Here is a 21,892-nt window from a genome sequence, read left to right as displayed (position 1 = left end):
GAGATCTTTTCTCCCTTTTCCTCGCACGCGTAGTCTTGTATCTTTACCTACGGAAAATCACCGCGGCCCGATAAACTTCGATAATTGCACCGCGGATTATCGTACATCCGACGTTTCCACCCTCTTTCCCGGGATCGTAAGCGACGTCTACCCGTAATTACCGACTTCTGTTGCCGAAGTTCCTTGTCTTGTCCCGTCACGAAATACTATGAGTTTGTCAAATACGTCAAGATTCAAAAGATGTACGTTTCTGTTCGAGCCGTCACTGCGTGTATTGTCGTTAATAAATCAGTGTTGTAACGAGAAAGTCTCTCTTTAGTCACACTCCGTAACACACAGAGTGCACGAGAGGAAAGTTTAAGAACTTGTTTCGTACTATAATCATATTCAAGTTTCAGAATGTATATTAAATTGTAAATGCATCGATGGCGCTGAGACTCACTTTTACAAGTTCGCAAATTTTTTACGCGAGAGATCCTAGAGAGAGGACTTTTCTTTTAACCCAGAAATGATCCCCGCGGTTATAAACAAGAATTACAAAAAAGATACATGGAACGTATCACTGTTTTGCGTTTTGAAAGCCGATTAAGCCCTTCGAGATATCCCCGTGCAAATACTCGTTCGATCGCGAATCGTAAATTCGAGTCAGCCCCGTGGTCGGATTAACGGCGGGATAACGAATAATAATTGTCCTCGCCATTGGAAGTTGTTGCGCTACTCGTTGAAAATCGGAGCCTAAGCTCCAATTAATAACGTTTCGCTAAACTGGAAAAATGTTACATCGTTCGATATTCGATCTAAAAGCTGTAAATTCGCAGTTTCTTTCCGGGATTTCCTCGACCAAGTTCGAAACAAGCTTTTATTATATTCACCGACGGTAAATATTATTTCGCTCGATAAATTGAATTGGAGAAAAATATTGCGGGGGAGACTATTACGTTATCCATTCAACAATTGACACAGTTTTTGTACACACACACATTTCCGGATCGGTATCTTCTGACTTGCGTAACTTTTTGAACTGGCCTTTTACACTCTTTGTGCGTAGAACGTCAAAGAGTGAAGTTTTGAATGTAATTATCGTTAAATGTACTTTGCTTGAAATTTTTCTACCGCGCGCCCGAGGTGTATTAAGGCCCCGTTTCGTCGTTTAGACATTTCCAGAATTTCAACGTCGAATGAAACGATAATATTGTTTTATAATAATTTGTTGGAATTAAGAGTAACGAAATAAAGGAGGCAGCCGCAGGCATCGCGGTGCGACGGCGACGGTAAATGAAATTATTAAAGAGATCTCTTTCCTGTTTCTTTTTCGTCTCCGTTATTTCTTGCAGATAAGATGCTCTTAAAAGAAAGAGAGAGAATATGATTGATATTACAAATAAGCGGACCGTAAAAGAATTGAAGAACAAATTCTGCGATTTTCTCATACATCTCGTTTGTGAATTAAAAATACATATATTTATATTAAAATATTAAGATTCATCCTTATTAAAACTTATACCAATTTTGTCGAGATCGAATATTAACATATTAATAAATAAAAAACATTGATTCGTTTCTTTAGAAAAATCCAAGATATAATATTCAGACTAGTAGAAGCACCGATGTTGGTGTGATAAAGTACTTTCACTTTCTGTAATCGTAAAATTCGCTGTCAGCAGCGAAACTAATTTCAACTTTTACTTAATATCTCTTTCAGGTTGATTGCTGATTCAGTCATGATTAATATAATATAATAATCAATGATTGATTATAGACAGTAGTGTACTTTGTGAAATACTTTATCATAATATATCAATGTTTAAAAATTGACCCGAATGTTCAACAAAATGCTTAACAAAATTATTGTTCATCATATTGCTTAAATCGGAAGTATATAAATCAGGACATGAATGAAGGATCAATCAAACTCCTCGGCAATCGCATACAGCAGCCAAAAGATGAAATTTCTTTAGTAGTAATGCTGTTTGCTTTCATTCTTCTCTCGATTTTTTCCCTTCTTAATTTATTTATCGCATTCCATATAATATTATTCGATTACTCGAAAACTATACATTTAAATAAATTATCAGCTCATAGTTCCATGTAATCTCTCGTTTAGATCCTAATAAAATATCTTAAACGTATTCGATTTTCTTCTTAATATGAAATAAAATATAAAATAAATATCACAATATTTATTATAATATTATTATAATTATATTATAATATAAAATAAGAATTTTTTTTATGTTTGAAAAAAGTCTTAATTTTTTCACAATGTCGAGTTGTTCTTTCATAGCATAAAATGCCTGAAAAGGTAGCTGAGCTTGTTTAATTCGCGTGTAGCTGGATGGTACACGCGTTGGTTATTCCGTTTCTTTAGTTAATTTCAATTTCTTTTGCAAGAACAATATATTATTCGCTCTTGACCTCCTCATCGCTCTAATTAGTCGGCGTACAATAAGGCTGGACGCGAAAGGTATTAGGGGACGGGGAAGATTGGGTGGGTGTGTCATGAGCGGCTTTGATATTTAATCACATTTAACGCAAGCATACTGGGTCGCTTTTAATTCTGTTTGTTTCGCGGAAAAGCGAATTTCCCGGACAGCTTTTCTCAAGGGATCGCGCAAAGGATTCGCGAGATTATGATATTGCAATAGATCCTTTTCAGTTAATCTCCTTCTCTCTCTTTTTCTCTGCTATTTCTTCATTTATTTTTCCAATTCTTGAGTTCGAATTCTCTCTCTCTCTCTCTCTTGGTATCTTCTACATTTAATATTTTCTACTTATATATATTTGACGGATCAAGAAAAATACACATACATTTAAATATACATGCATATATATTTTTTAACTGATTTTTTGATCGAAAATTGTTTAAAATCAGTTTTTTACATAATTTCTAACGTTAAATGTCTCCACAATTAAGTTTTAAATTAAATTTCTGCAAAGCAAGGTTCGATTGAAATTAATAAAATAACAATATACTTGTTACTAATGAAATAATAATATATTTATTCATATTTTTGAAACTTAATTAGTCAAAGTTTAGATTAAATATTTTTATTCCACGTTTATTTAATTTGAAATGAATAAAAACTATTACCACTATATTTAACGATACGTTTCACTTTATTTCGTATTTTTCTGCAGAAAGCATGGCATTAACGTATTCAGTAGGCAATCTAAAGTTTTAATCGAGCGCGGTTTTAAAAAGCACGCCGGTCGCATATGTGTGAGCGTCGAAATTAACAGCACTTCACCCCCTTTTCTACGGACCTCTCCGGTTCACGTGTTTTACCTGCGATAACTAGATAATCAAGTTCGACGAAAAAATTAAATGCATTGCACGTGCAAAATATTACTCTAGAAACTACGTGAGTGTCTGCAAGTTATAAAATATTAGAGTTGCATACACCTTTCTTTACCGTCTACGAACTCCCATAACTATCAAGCTTCGCATAAACACAAGGATGATTGCCCACAAGGGTGATGCATCATCTCGCATAAATTTTTCGAAAATCGTGATATTCTCCTTTGAGTCTCTCTCAAAACGAAGAATCGATGACATGCGAATTCCATGATTAATTTGCATAAAAATTATTATTAGTTTTTCAAAATATTACTTTTATACTTTAAAATTATATCACACATGTCATTTTATATTCCTTACTTTATCACATTTTTCATTTCTTCATTTATTTAAGCAACAGGCACGATACTTTCCTTAGCGTTTGTCTGAGAATTATAACGAGGCTGAAGCCCGATACAACGCTGTAGGGTTAGTTAGAGGGTTAATGAGAAGTCCACGGCACGTTCGCGAGATTTCAACGCAAGTTTCGAAGTTTCAGGCGCTATAATAATAATTACATTTACCTGACAATCCGATCCACACGATGGTACTCGTGTACTTTACGAGGCTATCACCTCATACGTTTACGTGTTCTTGTTCTTGACAATCCCGGTCTTAATGGGACCGTAAACATTTGCCTATGAAGATCAAATAGAATATCTCGCTAATGTCATCATATCGTATCGTTATCGATTTGTGTTGCTAGTCACGTTTAACATTGAATTTATATCGCTATTTCCAGTAAATTTAGGAAATACATATTTTAATTATACAAATTGTATGCATTTTCTCAATTATTCATATTATCTATATTATTTTTTTCCTAAATTACTAACACTTGTTCTGATACTAAAATGAAAAAGTTTAAACAAGTCTACGAGAGATAATCAATTTTCCAAGCGAGAGGTAAGCGAATAATAATATTATAATATTTACAATATGTATTAATATGTTTTAGATATACTTATATTTTTTAATTATATAAAATTGATATCGCACAAAAATGTAATTACGCACGTTTAAAATAACGTTTGTAATACGTACGCTGATTGCGGCAACTAGACGCAATTTATTTAAGATTGTGCCCGCAACCCCCGTCGCGGGGCGTTTATACGACGGACACCGCTAATCGCACGGGGATACAGAGTAGAGGAGATGGGATGTCCACCGTCGTCGCCGAGTTCATCCGGGAAGCCTTCAAGATCCTGGCGATTACTCCGCCCCGGATTTTTTGAAATTAGCTCCGCCACCTCGGTACGCCCGAAGTAATCCCCCATTTACTCCCTCGTTCGGCCATCTCCTCTCCACCCTTTCGTCCCTCCGGCCAGCTGTAATACTTTTTAATAATGAAAATCCCGTCTGGACGCGCCGCGCCCTGTAAAGACGAGATGGAGGATAGGGAAGAGAAGAGGAGAGGAGGAGAGGCACCTCGCGTCCGAGCGCGGGAACTTTTTAATGAGCGAAAATGTAGCCGATATACGGCCAACGGCTCTCGGGAAATGGGATGAGCAGCTCGTAAAAAACACCATCGAGTTCCCTTGCTCTCACCCTCGCTCGGGTCGAAAAAAATGGAGGGGAAAAAAAAGAGAAAAAGTTAATATCGAACTTCGGTCTATCGCTTTCTCCGAGGGGGTGAAATTCTGGCGAGCGTTGGCGGCGGCGGTATTAAACTTTTAACCCGATGGATGGTTGGCTTTGCCGATTTTTATCAGTTCCCATCCGATAAATAAAGTCTGCGTTCTCTCGCGCGAGCGCCTTCCACGTCTATTTTTACGACTCGATTAGAAATTCTCAGGGATTTTCATTTCTAATAATCCTCCATGATCACGTAAGTATCATCGACATTGCAAGTTATTTATCGTTATTGAGTCGTCATATTTATTGTACCATTATTTGTACGTAATAATAATGGCTGGTCATTATTTTATAACTTAAAATTGCTCATTTTAGGTCATCAACGGGATTGAGTTATTTTATTTAACGCATTCAGAAAAATGTACAAGTATAAATATATTCGTTGCCTATGCTTTGGAAATTATTTACGACTCAATTCATTTACATGGAATATAATATGTAGAAGTAATTGAGATTGCGTCTATTTTCGCAAATAATATCGAAAAAAAAACCGCCAGACTTTTTATTAGTGATTGTACACTTGGGAACGACGCTTGCAGAAAGAGCGCATAAAATGAATACGCGAAGATTATGTTTGGTAATGTAATGTAAAGTTTGTTAAGCGAAACGCGATGTGTGTTGCGTGATTCGTATTTTTACTCTTTGCATTTGCATAGTGGCATGCAATTGTATTAACGCGCGGAACTACAAGTTCATTTAATAAAGCGAGCAAACGTGAGACTTTTTTTTTTATGCGGCGATGTTAAATTAAATATAGGAAGCTCAGCGAGGTATATTGTGTTCCAACCGTTCCTCTTACTCCCTCTGCGCAATTAAATTTCACTAATCATTACGAACTTTTATTTTATTTTCTATATTATTATCACGTTTCAATTAATCAAAATGTAAATGTAATATTTGTAATCAATGTTGGAAAGTAGATTATAACACGTTGCGAGAAACAGCTTCAATATTCCTGGCGTTTATAAATTATACAATTATATCATATGAATATATTAAAAAATAATACGTGAATTACATATTTTAATTCTATATCGTATTTAAAAGTAATAACATATTTTAAAAAATGTTTAGCTCTCTTTCACATTATTTTTGCTCACATTTTATTTTTCATATTTCTCGTTTCACTCCGATATTTCGACGCAACAGTCTCGTTATACTTTAGGCTGTCAGTCAAAATCATTTCTTGCATATCATCTAACGTTTTAGCGAAAACCCGCTCTTCCGGGCACTTAACTAAAACTATGCCAATTAAGTCGGGAAACTAGGATCAATTATCGCGGGCCGCGGAGCTTCCGAAGCGTTTTTCCATTAATCCTCCGACAAGTGCATCGGTCGCGTTGTATCCGCGCGCGCCTCATTTGCATCGTCGACGGAAAAGTTTCTCGTTCGACTCATTAGCGTCGTAAATGCTCGGCCGGAACCGGTTGGGCAGCAACACTCCGCTTCGTAGTTCTAAAGTTGACAAATCGAATCTGTGTTTTCGATCAAAGTTAACCATCTTCCGTCCCGCGCGCGTTGTGCTTTCGTTGCGATTTATCAAATTCATTTTCAATTTCATAAACGTACCGCGATTTGTAACGCCTTGTTACGCTTGTGTTAAACATTTTACAATAATATAAATATTAAATATAAAAATATTAAATAGTCACTTAATGGGGAAAAACCTAATGATTATATAGTTTTGCAAATTTTAGATATAGAGTTTGACGGGGAAAAATTATCTTATATCGGTGAAGCTATATATGTGCGTGTAAACGATAAGCTTACAAATTTTTAGAATCGTTAATTATCACAAATTTAAAATTAAAAGACAGTTAAAATTATAATTTTAAATATTTCACGCACGTTGCATAAAAGTTTTAAAACAAAAAAGATATTTTTACGTTAATAATCCCTATTTTGTCGTTAAATTCACAATGTTATGAAGGTTTATATCACGTTATTATGTCCTGCAGCAGTATACTTTTTATGTTATAATAAATAATAATAATATTAAAAGAGAGATATATCTATATATTAAAAGCAGATATATATATATATATATATATTTTACGATACGTCGCAGCATTAATAATCTTGAATTTTATTTCTATGACAGGCAGGATGGATTCTCATCTTGCTCGTTTTGGCCGCATGAAATGGAAATTATTTCACCGATACGCTTATTGCCGAATGGCCGGTAAAAAAAAAGCATTCGTTCCAATCAGTGTGCCCCGGCTCTGTACGGTTAACCGAAATATCAATCGTTATACATCGTGGCTGATGCGTCGGTTCCATTAAATGAAAACGAAGTGCAAAATGTGGTTTCGTTCTTGGCCCGAATATATCACGCTGACTTTAAAATATGAAATATTTAAAATATATGAAATCGCTATGCCATGGATATCTCTGAAAGAAGAATTTTTTATTACTCACACTTGTCGCATTTTTCAGAATAATGATTTTATTATCTATTACGAGTTTAAAGTGGATGGAACGTAAATGAAAAAATTTATTTGAAAGGAAGATATTTAAATCCGCATTGAATTAAATCTTTATTTAACGAAAATAACTTTAATAAAAGGAACTACAAATCGAGCCGTTGAAATTAACATTTAATTTGTTTTCACATCGAAACCGTTCCGTTTTCAGTGATTTAATTCATCAGTTTTTAATTAGAGAATAATTGTCTCTGTGAGATTAAACGATTAGGTTCTCAAACAGATGTCTAAAGCGACCCTCGCGCTAATAAATGCGCCATTGATTACGGAAGATTAATGCTCGATGATGCAGACGACGGAGTGTTCGCTTTGCGACACGGGGAAGTGGGCGATGCGGGGGAGGGGGAGGAAAGAGAAGAGGGGCATCACGCGAAATGTCATCATAAGTGCAGTTTATGTACATGCATGTGTATGCATTAGCCGCTTGGCGAAGCATGTAAGCAACCCTGTCAGTTTGGAGGCGCGTAATAACCAAGTAATTGAACTGTCCGAGATATTGGCAACAATAGTTTGGTCCCTGGGACTTCCCTTCATGCAGGCCTGTCCGTCCCTCAGTTCCCCTTCCTCCCCTCCCCGTTTGCCGCTTTGTCTCCGTCCCCATCCTCATCTATCTATCGGCAGTCGCTCACGATAGCCCGTCCATCTTGTAACTTTGACGTTCGTAGCTTGAATGGAAATTTCGTGCGTCACACTAATACGACGTAAACGATCAAATCGGCATTTTAATACTTCGCCGTCTATCCACGTGTTATATTCGATTATTCCGAAAATAGAAATGTAAAAATTACGGCGAGGAAGGAGGGGCATCGCGTTCGATCTATTCAATTTACTCGCGATCTTATCTTACCTATCTTCTTTCGCTATCGCCTATCGAAAGTAAACATAATCCTAGAGACTTGGCAGTTTCCTCGCCGGCCGAGAATTTACCGGAAGATAGCTATCAAACCCGGGCAATTAGACAACCTCGCTCTACCATTTGATCAATCCCTAATTACATTTACCTGTAGCTGCATCATCCTATTTCGCTTATCCACTCTCCTCTCGACGCGCAAGCGCGCAAACACCCACGCTACTCGACGGGGCCGAGAATGCTACATATATAAATATAGAGCATTTTCGAGTGCTAATGCTAATGCTCGTGTTGTGGTATCCGTCCATATGCGTGTACGTGCGCGTCGAATGGACGAGCGTGCCTGGGCAAAACGTATCATCATGCGCGAGCCGAAGGAGCGGTGATAAAGATCGCGCTGGACGATCAACTTTGCGTCATAAAAATTTCAAAGCGCCGGGAAGATCGCGTTTCGCACGCGAGATACTAACGACAGACTATTCCCATTATTGTCATAATCATCCGATAAATACGATGCGTAATAAATTAAAATTCTTTGTATTCAAAGCAACGAAACGAATGATTAACGGCTGCCTGTATTTAACTGTGCAAAGTTGCGTTGCGTCATCGGAGCAGCCCGCGCGCTCCGCGGCTGTCGATATTGTTTAACGCCATTATAATTTGACGTAATATAATCAATGCAATATAACGGATGCCGCACGCGCTGCCGCTGCATTAGTATCCGATTCCGTTTCGATTATGCGCGCGCGGAGGACATTGATAGGGCGGTAAGGGGACTGACGCAATCAGCGTACACTCCGATTCGGCTCTTCACGTGAGATGTTTGCTTATGGTCCCTAGTATGCGTGTAATCGGGCTAAATAGCGCGAACCGCGCCCCCCTCCCGCCCCGTACATACATATATGCCATTAAGCTTATTTGTAATTATGGAAAATTAATGGACACTTCATCGACAAATTCGGATCTACGTCGTATTATCGTGACAACGGAAGGCTCGCCGCTTATCGACCGCGTTTATTTATTCCGATCATCGTATCAGCATATCGCTGACCGTCATTTCCCGTGTACAATAACATTAATTTACATTACATAGGCTTTGCGTAACAAGGCTTTACAATCGAACGTACTCTGCTTCCTAATTTTAACGAGCGAAAAATTAACGTGCATAAATACGTAACTGTCCGCCGCTAGAAAAACACAGAACGTGATATTTTTTTTTACTCGTTACGGCAGGATAAGCTGCATCCTGCGGCCTGAGGTCGCGCGGCTTACTCGTCCTAAGTCGAGATTCCTCTTAAGTTTCTCGTCGCCGCATTCCGCGCGCTTCCTCGGAGGAAACCCTCGTCTGTTATCGTGGACCAACAGGCAGCAATTTGCAAAGGGTTGATAATACGCCGACGGCGCGCTGACTAATTAGAATTTGTCGCCGACGGTGCGTGCGCAAGCAAGACGCGAGTAAATTAAACACGGAGAATTTCCATCCTCGTACCGTCGAAAAATCGCCGCCTCTACACTGCTCCCGAACCGGAAGTCGTTCGCATTTTATCCGGTGCTTACGCAAATAGTATACTTACGGGGGAAGCTTTATACCGTACGCGGTGGACTAAATTACCTCGAAGACCGTTCTCGCGTGTCGTAAAAATAAATATTTCAATTAGTATTAATTGAAGCTTACGGAACGATACGGTTTTAAAAGCCTCGCGATTTTTTAATGTTGCTATTTGCGCATAAAATTATTCGACAGCATTCTTTTGCGCCATATGTCGATTGAATTTGTAAATCGTAGTGGAAATGCGAGAAATCGCATTATAAAGAAGTAAGCTTCGTTCTTTCGAGCGCAAATCCATGTTTGTTTTCAATCGACACGAAAACATTACGTTTATTTCCTCGTTATTTTCAGTTTTTTGAATTTAGACTTTCTTTCAGACCAACGCCTGCAGCCAGTGATTTCCAAGACGGAAGAAATCGCGTTTAGTGGCACCTTTAGATCAGTGGTTTTTATATATTTTTAGTTCTCAAATTGTAAATAAAGATTAAATAAATATATAATTTTGAAATGTATATGGTTGTTTTTCATATTTATTTTTCATTAAACCTTACTACTTATTAAGTCGCGATAAAATTTATATTCGTGTTAAAGTTTTTTTACACATATTTACATTTGTTTAAATGCAAGTCTCGCGTGCTACGAGCGTTGAAGAACTTTATAATAATAGATTTTCTTAATCTTTCAGTTTTTATTTTTCTTTAGAGACAATATTTAATATCGTCAACATTTATTTAATTTATAAAAAAACTAAATCCATTCTGCCACTTTAGACTTGTATGTGTATTCTCTCTTTTTCTCTATCACCTATTTTCTCTCTCTCTCTCTCTCTCTCTCTCTTTTTCTCTCTCTCTCCTTCACATGTCTATTTTCACACATTAGAACAATCTTCTTAATAGAACTATACCGAATGACTATTTCAATTTAGAATTGCGTTTCACCCCCTACTATACCCGCTCTCTGTCATATCGATCTATCTATCTACCTTAATGTGTACACTTTTTCTAACTCTTCTCTTTTCTGTTTTACTTTACAGAGATACTCTTCACAGCGGGCAGAAGGTACGAGCTCTCCCGTATGCGCCACGTTTTTAGTTCTCTTTCACTTTTCTTTTTTTTTTTACTCTTCTCTCTCTCGTAGAACTCTGTGTCTATCACGCCCTTTTCCTCCTCATTCTCGTTGCATCTCTACAACTGTCACTGTCTCTCTTTCCTATTGTTTCGTGATAGAATTAGTAGAGATCCCGAAATGTAATGATAAGAAATTCGTAGCAATAGAGAAAAAAAGTAGCACGATTAATTATCGAAAATAATATTTGGTTTCATTTGGATAATTGCAACTTGAACCATCTTAAATTGTCATGTACAATAGTACGATATCGACTATCGTCATTATCGAATGAGAATTTGGAATAACGAAGTGCTATATATCACGATATTGAATATTAAGCAAATATTTTCTCGTCTATACGAAAGGGACGTTTATTTTTACAACTACGAGGAGCGATAGCGTATATTTTGAAAATTGAAACGGTACGATGGTTGCCGGACACGTCGCCTTGACTTCGGTCTCCTTCGCTTATAACGACCAAATCGATGCGATGTCCATAGCTGCACTTGAATGTCCCTTCACCTGTCTTCTGCCATTCACGTAAGTAGACATTTTTTTTGTTTTCCTAATACTTTTCTTTATCGAGCGACATTTTCTTCTTTATTATCGCACGAAATTGACTCATTTAATTTTCATCGCGGAAGCACTTTAGTTTCAATAAAAAAAAGGGAGAAAGAGAACCGCGCGAGAGTTTATTTTGAGAGAAAATTTAACTCGCGAAAGATATCTTCCGTCTGCGATGAAACTTCATCTTCGAGTCTCCGCGCGAACGTCATTCGAAGGGTTTAATAAAGGCAATTTATCAATCATTCCGATGGACTCGACAGCAAATAGGATTTACCGCACTTACGTATTATTTATTGTCGGTCTCGGGGATCCATGACGATGAAATAAGAGGGAAGGATCTCTGCCTGTGTATCGCGGGACTCGATCAATTTTCAAGACTGTGCAAAATCGACATCGAACGAGGTAATCACGAGTATATTTGGGACTCGCTGTCATAAATTTCTTTTTAACAAATGTACACCGACCTGACACGCGACATATTAAACAAATGTTTATGCGTATATTAAATTTTTGATACATCGCTATCATTAACAATGCTTATCCGACATATCTGCAACTCTTTTTTTGGTTTCCTAAGCAAGTTGACACTAGCAGATAGCGAACGCGATACCGAGGTCTCCCCCTAAACGCGGAATGGGTTGACACTCGATCACGTTGGATTCCTGCGCGAGTTTCGAATGCGATCCGTTCTAGCCCTTTTGTCCATCGAATCCTGCTTCTTTGTTCTTGCTTTTGATCTAGTAGGTTACCTTTCAACGGTAACAGGATAACGTCTCTTGGCTGCGAATCGGTTACTTCGCCTCTAGTTCTCACGCGTGTCGCTGGATTTATCAAATTATACATTTCCGACATTTTTTCGCTCGATTCATCCTTGGAATAACAAGGATATATTCGATCGACTTTTCCACTTGTATCCGCAATAGTGCGATGCTCTCGACAATCTCCTAATTATACAGACGTGGATTACAATCGTAGAGCGAAATTCCGGATGATTATCGGAGATTTGCACGATAACACACGCGCATCCGGTCCAACAATAGGAAGCTTATATTCAAAGTTTTCGCGCGGCGTTAAAACGGCGCTCTTGCTCGCGAAATTTTCTCGAATACGCGAATATATCGTGGTCTAACGAGCCCCAAGCCGTTTAACGTTTTATCCGTTGCGGCATCTCTGGACGGATCCGGGGCGGAAGCCGCGACGGTGCTCGGGGTTTCGTCGGAGGACTTGCTAATCGCGCTTAGTAGTACACACCTCGGTCAAAGCGCTTAAACGTGTGCGTGGGCAAATACGATTCAAAGGGCCGTCTATATATATAGCGCGGACGACCACCATAAGTCAAGGGATAGTCCGTATAATTCGGTAAAGGAAAGGAGGGGGAGGGGGAAAATTTCCTAGGCGCAGCTAATGAATAACATAACAAACGGAATAGCGCGGCACGTGCAAACATTATCGAGCAACCGAGGATTAGCCGCGCGGTCGCGGTAATTGCCTTCCTTACTGTAATAACGCGGAATATTGTGTTAGAGGCTTAACGGATTATGCGTACACGCGGATTGCCTAATTGCGGCCATTTTCGTTCAAACGAAACGGCTGTTTCGATAGCGTTCGACGCTGAGTATTTATTCCGTTACGAGAGAAATTCGCGAATCGTCTCGTAGATGCATATTTCACGGAATAAACCAAATCGTCCGCCCGTTGGATGCCAACTGAAACGTAGGCAAAGCCGGAATTTCGCATTAGACACAAGTAACGCCTCACCGCCATTTGCCTAGCAAATTATCGGACTATATTCGCACCGCTTAACATATAACCTTGGATTAGGTTGTTCTAAGGAAATTGAACGTAGAGCACATGATATAAAGTACGACGGATAAATTATCCACGAGAAGACAAATTTCAAATAAACGAAAGAAAGTTATACACTTTCTACTGTAGATGTTAATTCTAACAATAATTAATTACATTACATATCATTAAACATGATTTGATTTGACATTTAATATTTTATATTTAAATAATTATATTTATTAATTTTGTATTTTATAAATTTAATTATATAATACGTAGGACACAATTAATTTTTATTCCATAAAGTATTATAATTGTCGAAAAATATAGTTTGTGTTGAGAACTAAATGTCGACACGTGTACATTTTCACACGTGCGATATCCATATTTAATCGTCGAGCGCGCTCTAGTTATATACAATCGGCGATTTCCACTGCGAATGCAAACGCATCGCGTGATATAATTGCAAACATTTTCGCCCGGTGGAACGCTATTCGCAGCGGGCTAACGTGTCGGCAAACCGAATCGCCTGTGTGAAAAGCGTGAAAACGAGTCCGTCACGGCGCCGCGCCGCGTGTCACGGTTCATCGAGATGCACCGACGTATACGTCGACATTTCACGTATATTTGGTAACGATGCATCGGTCATCGTATGTCACGCGACAAAGCAGCGACAGAGGATTTCACGTTGATTACTCGATCATCCGTGGCCTGTAGAGCGTCTCTTTGCCTTTGTGTCGCCGATTGCGTTTCTTTCCCGCGAATCACGATTTTATTTTTTATTAATTCTTTATGTATATGTACATTTTACATAACGTATAATTTGTGATATAATATCAAAGTAAAATTAAATTAATTATTCGATTTAAATTTTAATGATGTGCAAAAATAACTTTTAAAGTAAATGTACGCGCTAAAAATTACTAATGAATTAAATTAAAATTAAAATCAAATTAATTATTCGATTTAAATTATATGTAAAAATTACTTTTAAAGTAAATGTACACGTTAAAAATTACTAATAATCAGATTAAAATTGAAGCAGGTCTCTGATAAAACAATTTTTTTCCTGCATGATTCTTAATATCTTTTAAAATTAAAAAAAGAAGAGGAAAAATTGTTGAATTCTATTTATAGAATCTCTGCGCTTTAGTTATTCTTTCTTTACGTCAACTCTCGTTCCTGTCATCATTCTTAATCTCTCGTGCGAATTCTTTTTCTCATTGTCCCGTTGGCCCTTCAATTTTGAGACGCTTTGTCGAGTTGACATCGGCGCTCTCGAAAGCCATCATTAATCTCCTCGAATCGTTAATTAACCGTTTGATGCCCCGCCCTCGACGTGCGCGTGCAAGAGCCTTTGCTCGCCGCTGTAGCCACTTGAAATCTGTTTGTTATTCGTGACAACGAAACATCGTTTAGCAGTTTGATAATCCTCGATGGGGTACGAACATAAACGACGTCGCGTGGACTTGTTTCCGATTGGACGATAACGGGAATGAGGTTTACGGGTCATGTGGATTCGACAGAGCGATTGAATTTCGTTCGCTTTGCTGGCCTGAATAGTGCCGATTCATCCATGGCGAATAGTTATTGCTCAAGCAACCAATACGCCTCCCTCTCTGTGTATTTGTATCAACGATAAATGGATAGTTTAATTGTTATAATTATAATGTTTATCGGACAAAATAGCTACTTTTATTTAATTGCATTTGCAAAAAGAGAATGTGTCTGAAAATTTATGTCAAAATATAATAAAGTTAAGATTGAAGAATGATAAAATAATTAGCAAGATAGCTCAGAAATACTTCGGAACATGCGAACAATTTCGATTTTTGTATTTACAACATCTCGAAAATGCTGCTATTGTAAACTATTTTTGTTATGAATGGATGAAATTGGCCGCAATGTTGCGAAAAATATCAAAAATGGTTCTCCACGAAAATTGCGTGATGTTTTTTGTGTGGAAAAACTGGACTTTATATGCGAAATTTGCGTCTAGATAACTTTGTTTATTTATAATATTTTTATATATTTATTTTATTATATAATATTTTTATTTAATTTTAAAAGTAATATTTTCAAAAAACTATGTATTATTTCAGCATTATACGAAATGTTCGAATTTTCCCAGCGAGTATCTAAATCTCTTAATATAATAAAAGATTAGTTTATTTTCATTCACTTTCAAATGTTTTTGCTTTATAATCTCCGTTTTTTATAAAAATCAAAGTATTTATTTTATAATCGTTTTTTATAAAGATCAAAGTATTTATTTTATAATCTATTATTTCGAAACATTAAAATACTATAATCCAATAATCTAGAATTATTATATGAAAGGACGGGAGAAAGACAATATTCTCTTAAATCACACAATTTATATCACGATCGGTTATCGTTTGATGGCTTTTCGAAATGAGGATACACATTTTCAAGATAATAGAAGCCGATAGAGTAAGCTCGTTGATCGATTGAGTCGATCTTCTCTCGAGATTAGTGCAGAGACTTGTAGAAGGGGATGCGAGAAGCTTAACGGACATACGCCTTGGATCGGCCGTGTAAATGCGTACATAGTCGGATAATTTAGGTCGATCTGAGTTAGGTTGTTGGGGTCACGTCGGCACCAAGGGATGATTCCTCTCCTGGATACACAACAATAGTCATTAACGGATTAGATACGTCGAGGAGAACGAGCGAGGACATTGACGTCCATGACAGCGTTGAAGAAGACGGTAGCTAGTGTCGGCGATGATAGTGACAGTGATGACGACATAATGGGCATTGATGATCCGTTTACAAAGCCGAGATTCGCGACTATATATGCTCTCCTAAATCATCGAAGATCCTTGCGGAAGCCGATATATCGGGAATTTGTCTCGATATGAGGAGCGTCAAGTACCTCGTGGAACTTGGATTAGCTCATCTCATAAGTGCCTAAGATCGATACGGAACAAAAGCTAAAGCGACCAATAGTATACATTTTACCTCGTATACGAATTCGTCGCGCGAATCTTGATTTTTTTAATCTCGAAGCTATTCTAGACTAACTCGATTCGAACACGCAATGGAGATTTTCGTACAAAGGATTTCGGAATGTTTCGTAGAGTTCAATATGCAAATTTCGAGATTCGGGATTCACGACTTCTCGCTGAGTGAAAAATATATGTATTAATCGCGCGCGCGGCTCAAGGGTCATCTCGGGATCCATAATCAGAGCGCTAAGGATTTGTATCTCATGTATAAGGATGCGATGCCGGAAGGGACCGTACCCCTTATATATACGTGTATAACTTAACCGCTATATTCATACATGCACATTATGTATACGGGTACATAGATCGCATCAGAGCGGCCGTCGACTAACATACACATTAAAAGGTACGAGACCTCTTCATGAAAGATTCAGGGTCCGCTTTCCCCGATCTTGATGTACTCTCCGACGCTCGCCCTCTGATACATCCACTTCGTTTCGCTATCTTAACGTTTTCGCAAATCATCTAATCAAAGCATAGCCTGTGTACGATAAGAGATTATTTTTATTGTCGATAAAGCATGACGGAGAAGCTAAATATTTAATTATTTGCGGAATTCAAAGATTTAACTTTTTTATATAAGTGATTCTGCTGTACGATGTTTTTTTTCCGGCAAAGTTTAATTCAGATTTTATCGATTATGCCATTTAAATGTTTTTCAAGTACTTTATGTCGACATCAACATTTGCGTAATAAAGCAACAAAGGTAAAAGCGAATTTGCGGACATTTTTATGTGAAGTAATCATTAGTTGATACTTTTATGTGCAATATTATAATACCGCGCGCTATTATTAAGCCGCTGTTGTCGGCGTTACTTGTAAAGTCTTTTTGTCGTGCATTGTCTGGTTAACGAGCGCGCATTCGAGACGAATAATATCCGACAACGAGATTTGAACTGTTGCGATACTTTGGCAATCAACTCGAACTCCGTTCCACCTCGTTTCTTAGCTGAAAACTTTTCTGTTCGATTCAAAATATTGCGTAATTGGGCCACACACGTCGCGATTTGACTTAATAATTTTTACGAGCATGAAAAAAATCAACGGTCGAGTGGCGGAAACATTCGTTAACGATTTAACTTTGGTTGTGCGCTATTCAACTGTAAAAATCCACTATGCGAATATTTCTCTATTTTCCTCTTCACAGTAATTGGCAATGCCCGAACAACACGTGGTAGTATACATATAACAGCTGCACTATTAAATTTAATAACTATCCTTGTTTGATACGCAATCTGGATTCTGTCATATCATGTTTTATTGTAGTTGTTTTGTAAAACATTTATTAAAATCCAACCGTCCGTTATTTTTCATCATTCAAAAATTTGCGGAAAAATTCGCGGAAAGAATTTCGTTGAAAAACAAGAGGACTTGTTTCTCCAGCGTGTTTTTGTAACATGAAGAGGATGTGATCTCTTTCTGCAATGTTTCTATATTAAAAATCTCTCGCATGCATATGTGTAGATCAAGAAAGTCGAGACTAGCCTAGACTAAGACTTTTCATTAGACTCATCTTTTCTCCTCTTCCCCCGTTTCATCGTTTTCCAACATCACTTTTCACGATGTACAAACAATCTTGGCGCAAAATTACCCCCGTCTTGTACGAGCTGACTGCTTCGGGGTAGATCGAGGGGGTAAAGTTACTCGCGCGCAAAATGAAAATCGGCTGGGAAAGGAGCTTGCGCGGCTTCTGCTGTCGCGTAGGCTCGCAAGATTCGCAAGTTTAGAGGGCGAGAGGGACAGGGGATGTGGCCCCCTGTGACGACGACGACGCCCGACGAGCTTAATAAGCTGCGAGGCTTAATTTCGTTCGACGTTGTGCGCGCTACATATATACGTCGCTCAATGTCGCGGAACCGTATAATTCCTTTAGTCTCGCAGAATATGTTACTTATGCGTAAATACATTTAAAATAGCGTATATGAAGCATGGAAACAAAATTTACATTGGAGAGCGAAAAAGGCAAAAAAGGAACGCAAAATTTCTATTGTAAAAGTTATATATTAAAATTTACAGAGGCCAATTTTGAAGTGAAGAATGATGGCGGTAGAAATATTATATTAAAATGTGTTGCTTGAGAGAAACATTATTTTTAATTAGCCGAGAAAAATTCCGCCTTTCGTAATCAATATATCGTTTACATTATAATTGGATAATTTTACGTTACTTTGTCTGTCAACTGTTCCTATTGTCTCGTACGCTCTTCAAGTTTGTCGTCATAATCGGATATCCTTTCCGGGAGCCGTAAATGTGTATACCGATTTTACTAGTCCGGAGAAGCTACCCTCTTCGTTAACGCATTAATTAACGCTCCTGCCGACGGGACGGCTATAAAGACTTTGCTACCAGAGCTTTCGTTCTAACGTTGAATTCCGCGTCACTTAACGCAGTGATTCTACCCGGATTATACGCGAGACGTATTTCTCCGGACGAATATCTTAAGATACGGTGAACGTCGGGAGAAGTGGAAGGAAGGATTAGCGAGGGAGGAGAAATCTCATCGCGAAAATCGACGCCGATTATAATAAACTTATCGCAATTGTAACCGAAGGATAAGAAATTTGGTCCGATCGCGCGCGGTCGTCGTCGCCATTTCAATCAAATTAATCGGACGACGAGTCGGCCGTGCCGTAAAATCGTCGTGAAATACCATAAAATTATCTCAACTAGCGTGAACGATCGCGTTCGCGTAGATTTACGATGCCTGATAAACGCACTGAATGTGATAGATGGTGACTATATCGACTCCGACGTAATCTTTTAGTACGACAATAAAACAAGCATATTAGACGCTCGAGATTAATTTGTATAAATTACGATATGAGGATTTATGTTTGCTGATTAGGAAAAAAATGTCATGCATCGTATTTCAATGATAAGCGTTCGCTTCATCATTGAAATACGATGCATGACATTTTTTTCCTAATCATTGATAAAAGTATTGTATCTAGTGATGAACTCGAATCACTTCGAATGCATCACTATAATAATGAAAATCTCGAATTGTTTTAAACATTACTCGAAATAATGAAATTTTTGAAAGTCTTGATTAACTTGTAAATTTTAGAGATTGACATTTTTTTTATAATATAAATATGAAAATTCAAATCTAAATCGAGAAAAATGTCAATATTTAATGGATATTTTCTATCTCTCCCCAAGAAGAGGCGTTCAAAATTTGTAGGACATTTAAAATTTTCAAGAATTTTTCAAGATTTATAAAAAATTTTGTTTTCGAATAGTATTCCAAGCTATTTGGATTTTCATTATATGATTGAAAATATGAAAAATTATATGAATATGTGTTTGAAATCTTGAAAAAGAAAATTCGAATGCGAATTACGTTACATCATATAAAAATAAATCGCGACTATCGAATCGATACGCATTACTTACATGACAACGAATTCGATTTTTTCTACAATCGTAAACTATCAAATTACTCGAGATTATTTCGAGATTCCCATCGGTCGCGTTTTCACGTGACGGCGCGTTACAATGATTAATGCTATGGTCTTAGGGAGCGGGAGGAGACGTCATTGTTGCCGCTGTCGACTAATAGATACAAATGTACGCATTATGCGTCGCTATCTAATTAAGTCGGCCAGTCTATGTGTAACTATGGTCTCGTGTAACCGCCACCCTCCATATTGTCCGAGCGTTCTGGAAAAGCGTTCGGGTTTATTTGGTGCTGTCAGGAACGGCACCAAATAAACCTTCCACATTTCTTTCGTTAACCGGCATCTTAATAAAGTCGGTTCCAACTTCAGTCTCTCCCCTTTTCTCTTTTCTTTCCTCTTGTTTTTTCTTCACAAAATCGTCGGAAACTGAAAAATTCCATTGCAAGAACAATTCACTTTCGCGAATTCCGAGTTCTTGTATATATTTTACCGTGGCAATTTAACGGAGATTGTCATCGGAAAGCAAAATATTTTAGTATGATTTAGAAAATATAAAATGTATTTATAAATATGCCATCGTGTTATATTGCAGATAATTACCTGTATTAATAAGAAACGCAAAATGGCATTTGAAAAATAAAAATGTCTATATAAGTTATTTTTTTTCTATATCTGTATATAAATTATATTTCTTTTATTGAATGATAAAATAAAATTTAATATAAAAATAATTTATTTATATTTTAATTAAGAAATTCTCTATTTGAAAAGTTTAGAATAGATTTCACGAATCGGAGAAAGTTTTAGATATGCATTTCTTAAAATTGAAACATTAAATTAAAATATATATAATATATGAAAACTATTTTTACGAATTTATATTCATTTTACTTCTTTTTCTCCTATGGTTTATATTTCTTCGGTTTGTTTTCGTTATATTTTATTAAATCATACTTGTGATCTTTTTAAATCATTGTTAAAAAATAAAGAATGATCGTGATTTTGATATATTTAAATGCATATTTGTTTAGTTATTTTTTTTATTTTTTTTACTATTATAATATTTTTATAATTTTTACTATAATATTTGAAATAATGTAAAAAATGATATTAAAAGAACAATAACAAGTTTGACAACTTTAAATATTATTTGAAATAAAAATTTTAAAATTATTATTCTTATTATTAATTTAAAATTAAAACATTTTTATATTTAATATTTAATTTTTATATTTAAAATACACTTAAAATACATTTATAAACATATTTAAAATACATTTTTATATTTAATATTTAATTTTTATATTTAATATTTTCTGTTTTTTCATTCTCGTGAAAAAAATTAAATTTTTTAATAATATTTAAATAAAATTAATTTTAAAATATTTATTTTCGACATTATTATTTTCGACATTTATATTTTTGGAATGTATGCGCTACCGATCGATACATGATATGATTATATCTGTGTATCAACTTAATAACGCAAACCAGAGGTAATATCAAAATATCGCCAATCCACATTCATCCCTCCGGTCACTAGCTTACTTTACATTCTCCGATCGAAGGCTGCAGAAATGCGGCAATAGTAGTCCCCGTGGAGCGATGGCTTCCGCCATTTATTTAATTTTCCCATATCACGTTGTTGGTTTCGCTTACAATTCGCAATACGAGTCGAAAGGAGACGAAGAAAAGAGGCGGGAAAAGGTCACCGCGCGCAAAACCGCTATCTCTCCGCAGAATCTCTCTCTCTCTCTCTCTCTCTCTCTCCTTCTCGACTGAGTTATTCATAGAGAATATATTACGCGAGACTTGGCTTTGATCTGGACCAGACCTCGGATTATGCGGACCTCTCGGCGCATGAGACGCGTGAATCCTCAGTCCACATGGCGATGCTACGAACACCATATATCGCGCGTATGTGTGCGAGTTACGCGCGTGGAAGCCTAACCGAGCAAAATGCATTACTCATATATAGAGTAATATACGAGCGTGCTGGTTATCAGAAGAGAAGCTCAGAGAAACCTTACATACGCTCGAAACAGAGGACGTAAGTCCGTAGAATTATTGCTCTATGGGTTTCCGCGCCGGTCGAGTATATATACATATGTACATATAAGACAATCGTAAGCACAAAAGCATA

General features: G+C 37.0%; 1 protein-coding gene across 1 annotated transcript in view; it reads left to right on the top strand.

Annotated features, from left to right (window-relative positions):
* The window catches only part of LOC105256683 (polypyrimidine tract-binding protein 1), a 360,732-nt gene that overhangs the window by 14,420 nt on the left and 324,420 nt on the right, over positions 1–21,892 (top strand). The window contains exon 2 of the mRNA XM_025413636.1: positions 10,888–10,912. Coding sequence (XP_025269421.1) covers positions 10,888–10,912 — 25 coding nt within the window. The remainder of the gene's footprint in view (positions 1–10,887; positions 10,913–21,892) is intronic.

Source organism: Camponotus floridanus, unplaced genomic scaffold (assembly GCF_003227725.1).
Source record: "Camponotus floridanus strain SB8 unplaced genomic scaffold, Cflo_v7.5 scaffold7, whole genome shotgun sequence".
NCBI lineage: Eukaryota > Metazoa > Arthropoda > Insecta > Hymenoptera > Formicidae > Camponotus > Camponotus floridanus.
The sequence above is the reverse complement of the archived record's forward strand: the minus strand, read 5'-3'. Positions and strand labels throughout refer to the sequence as shown.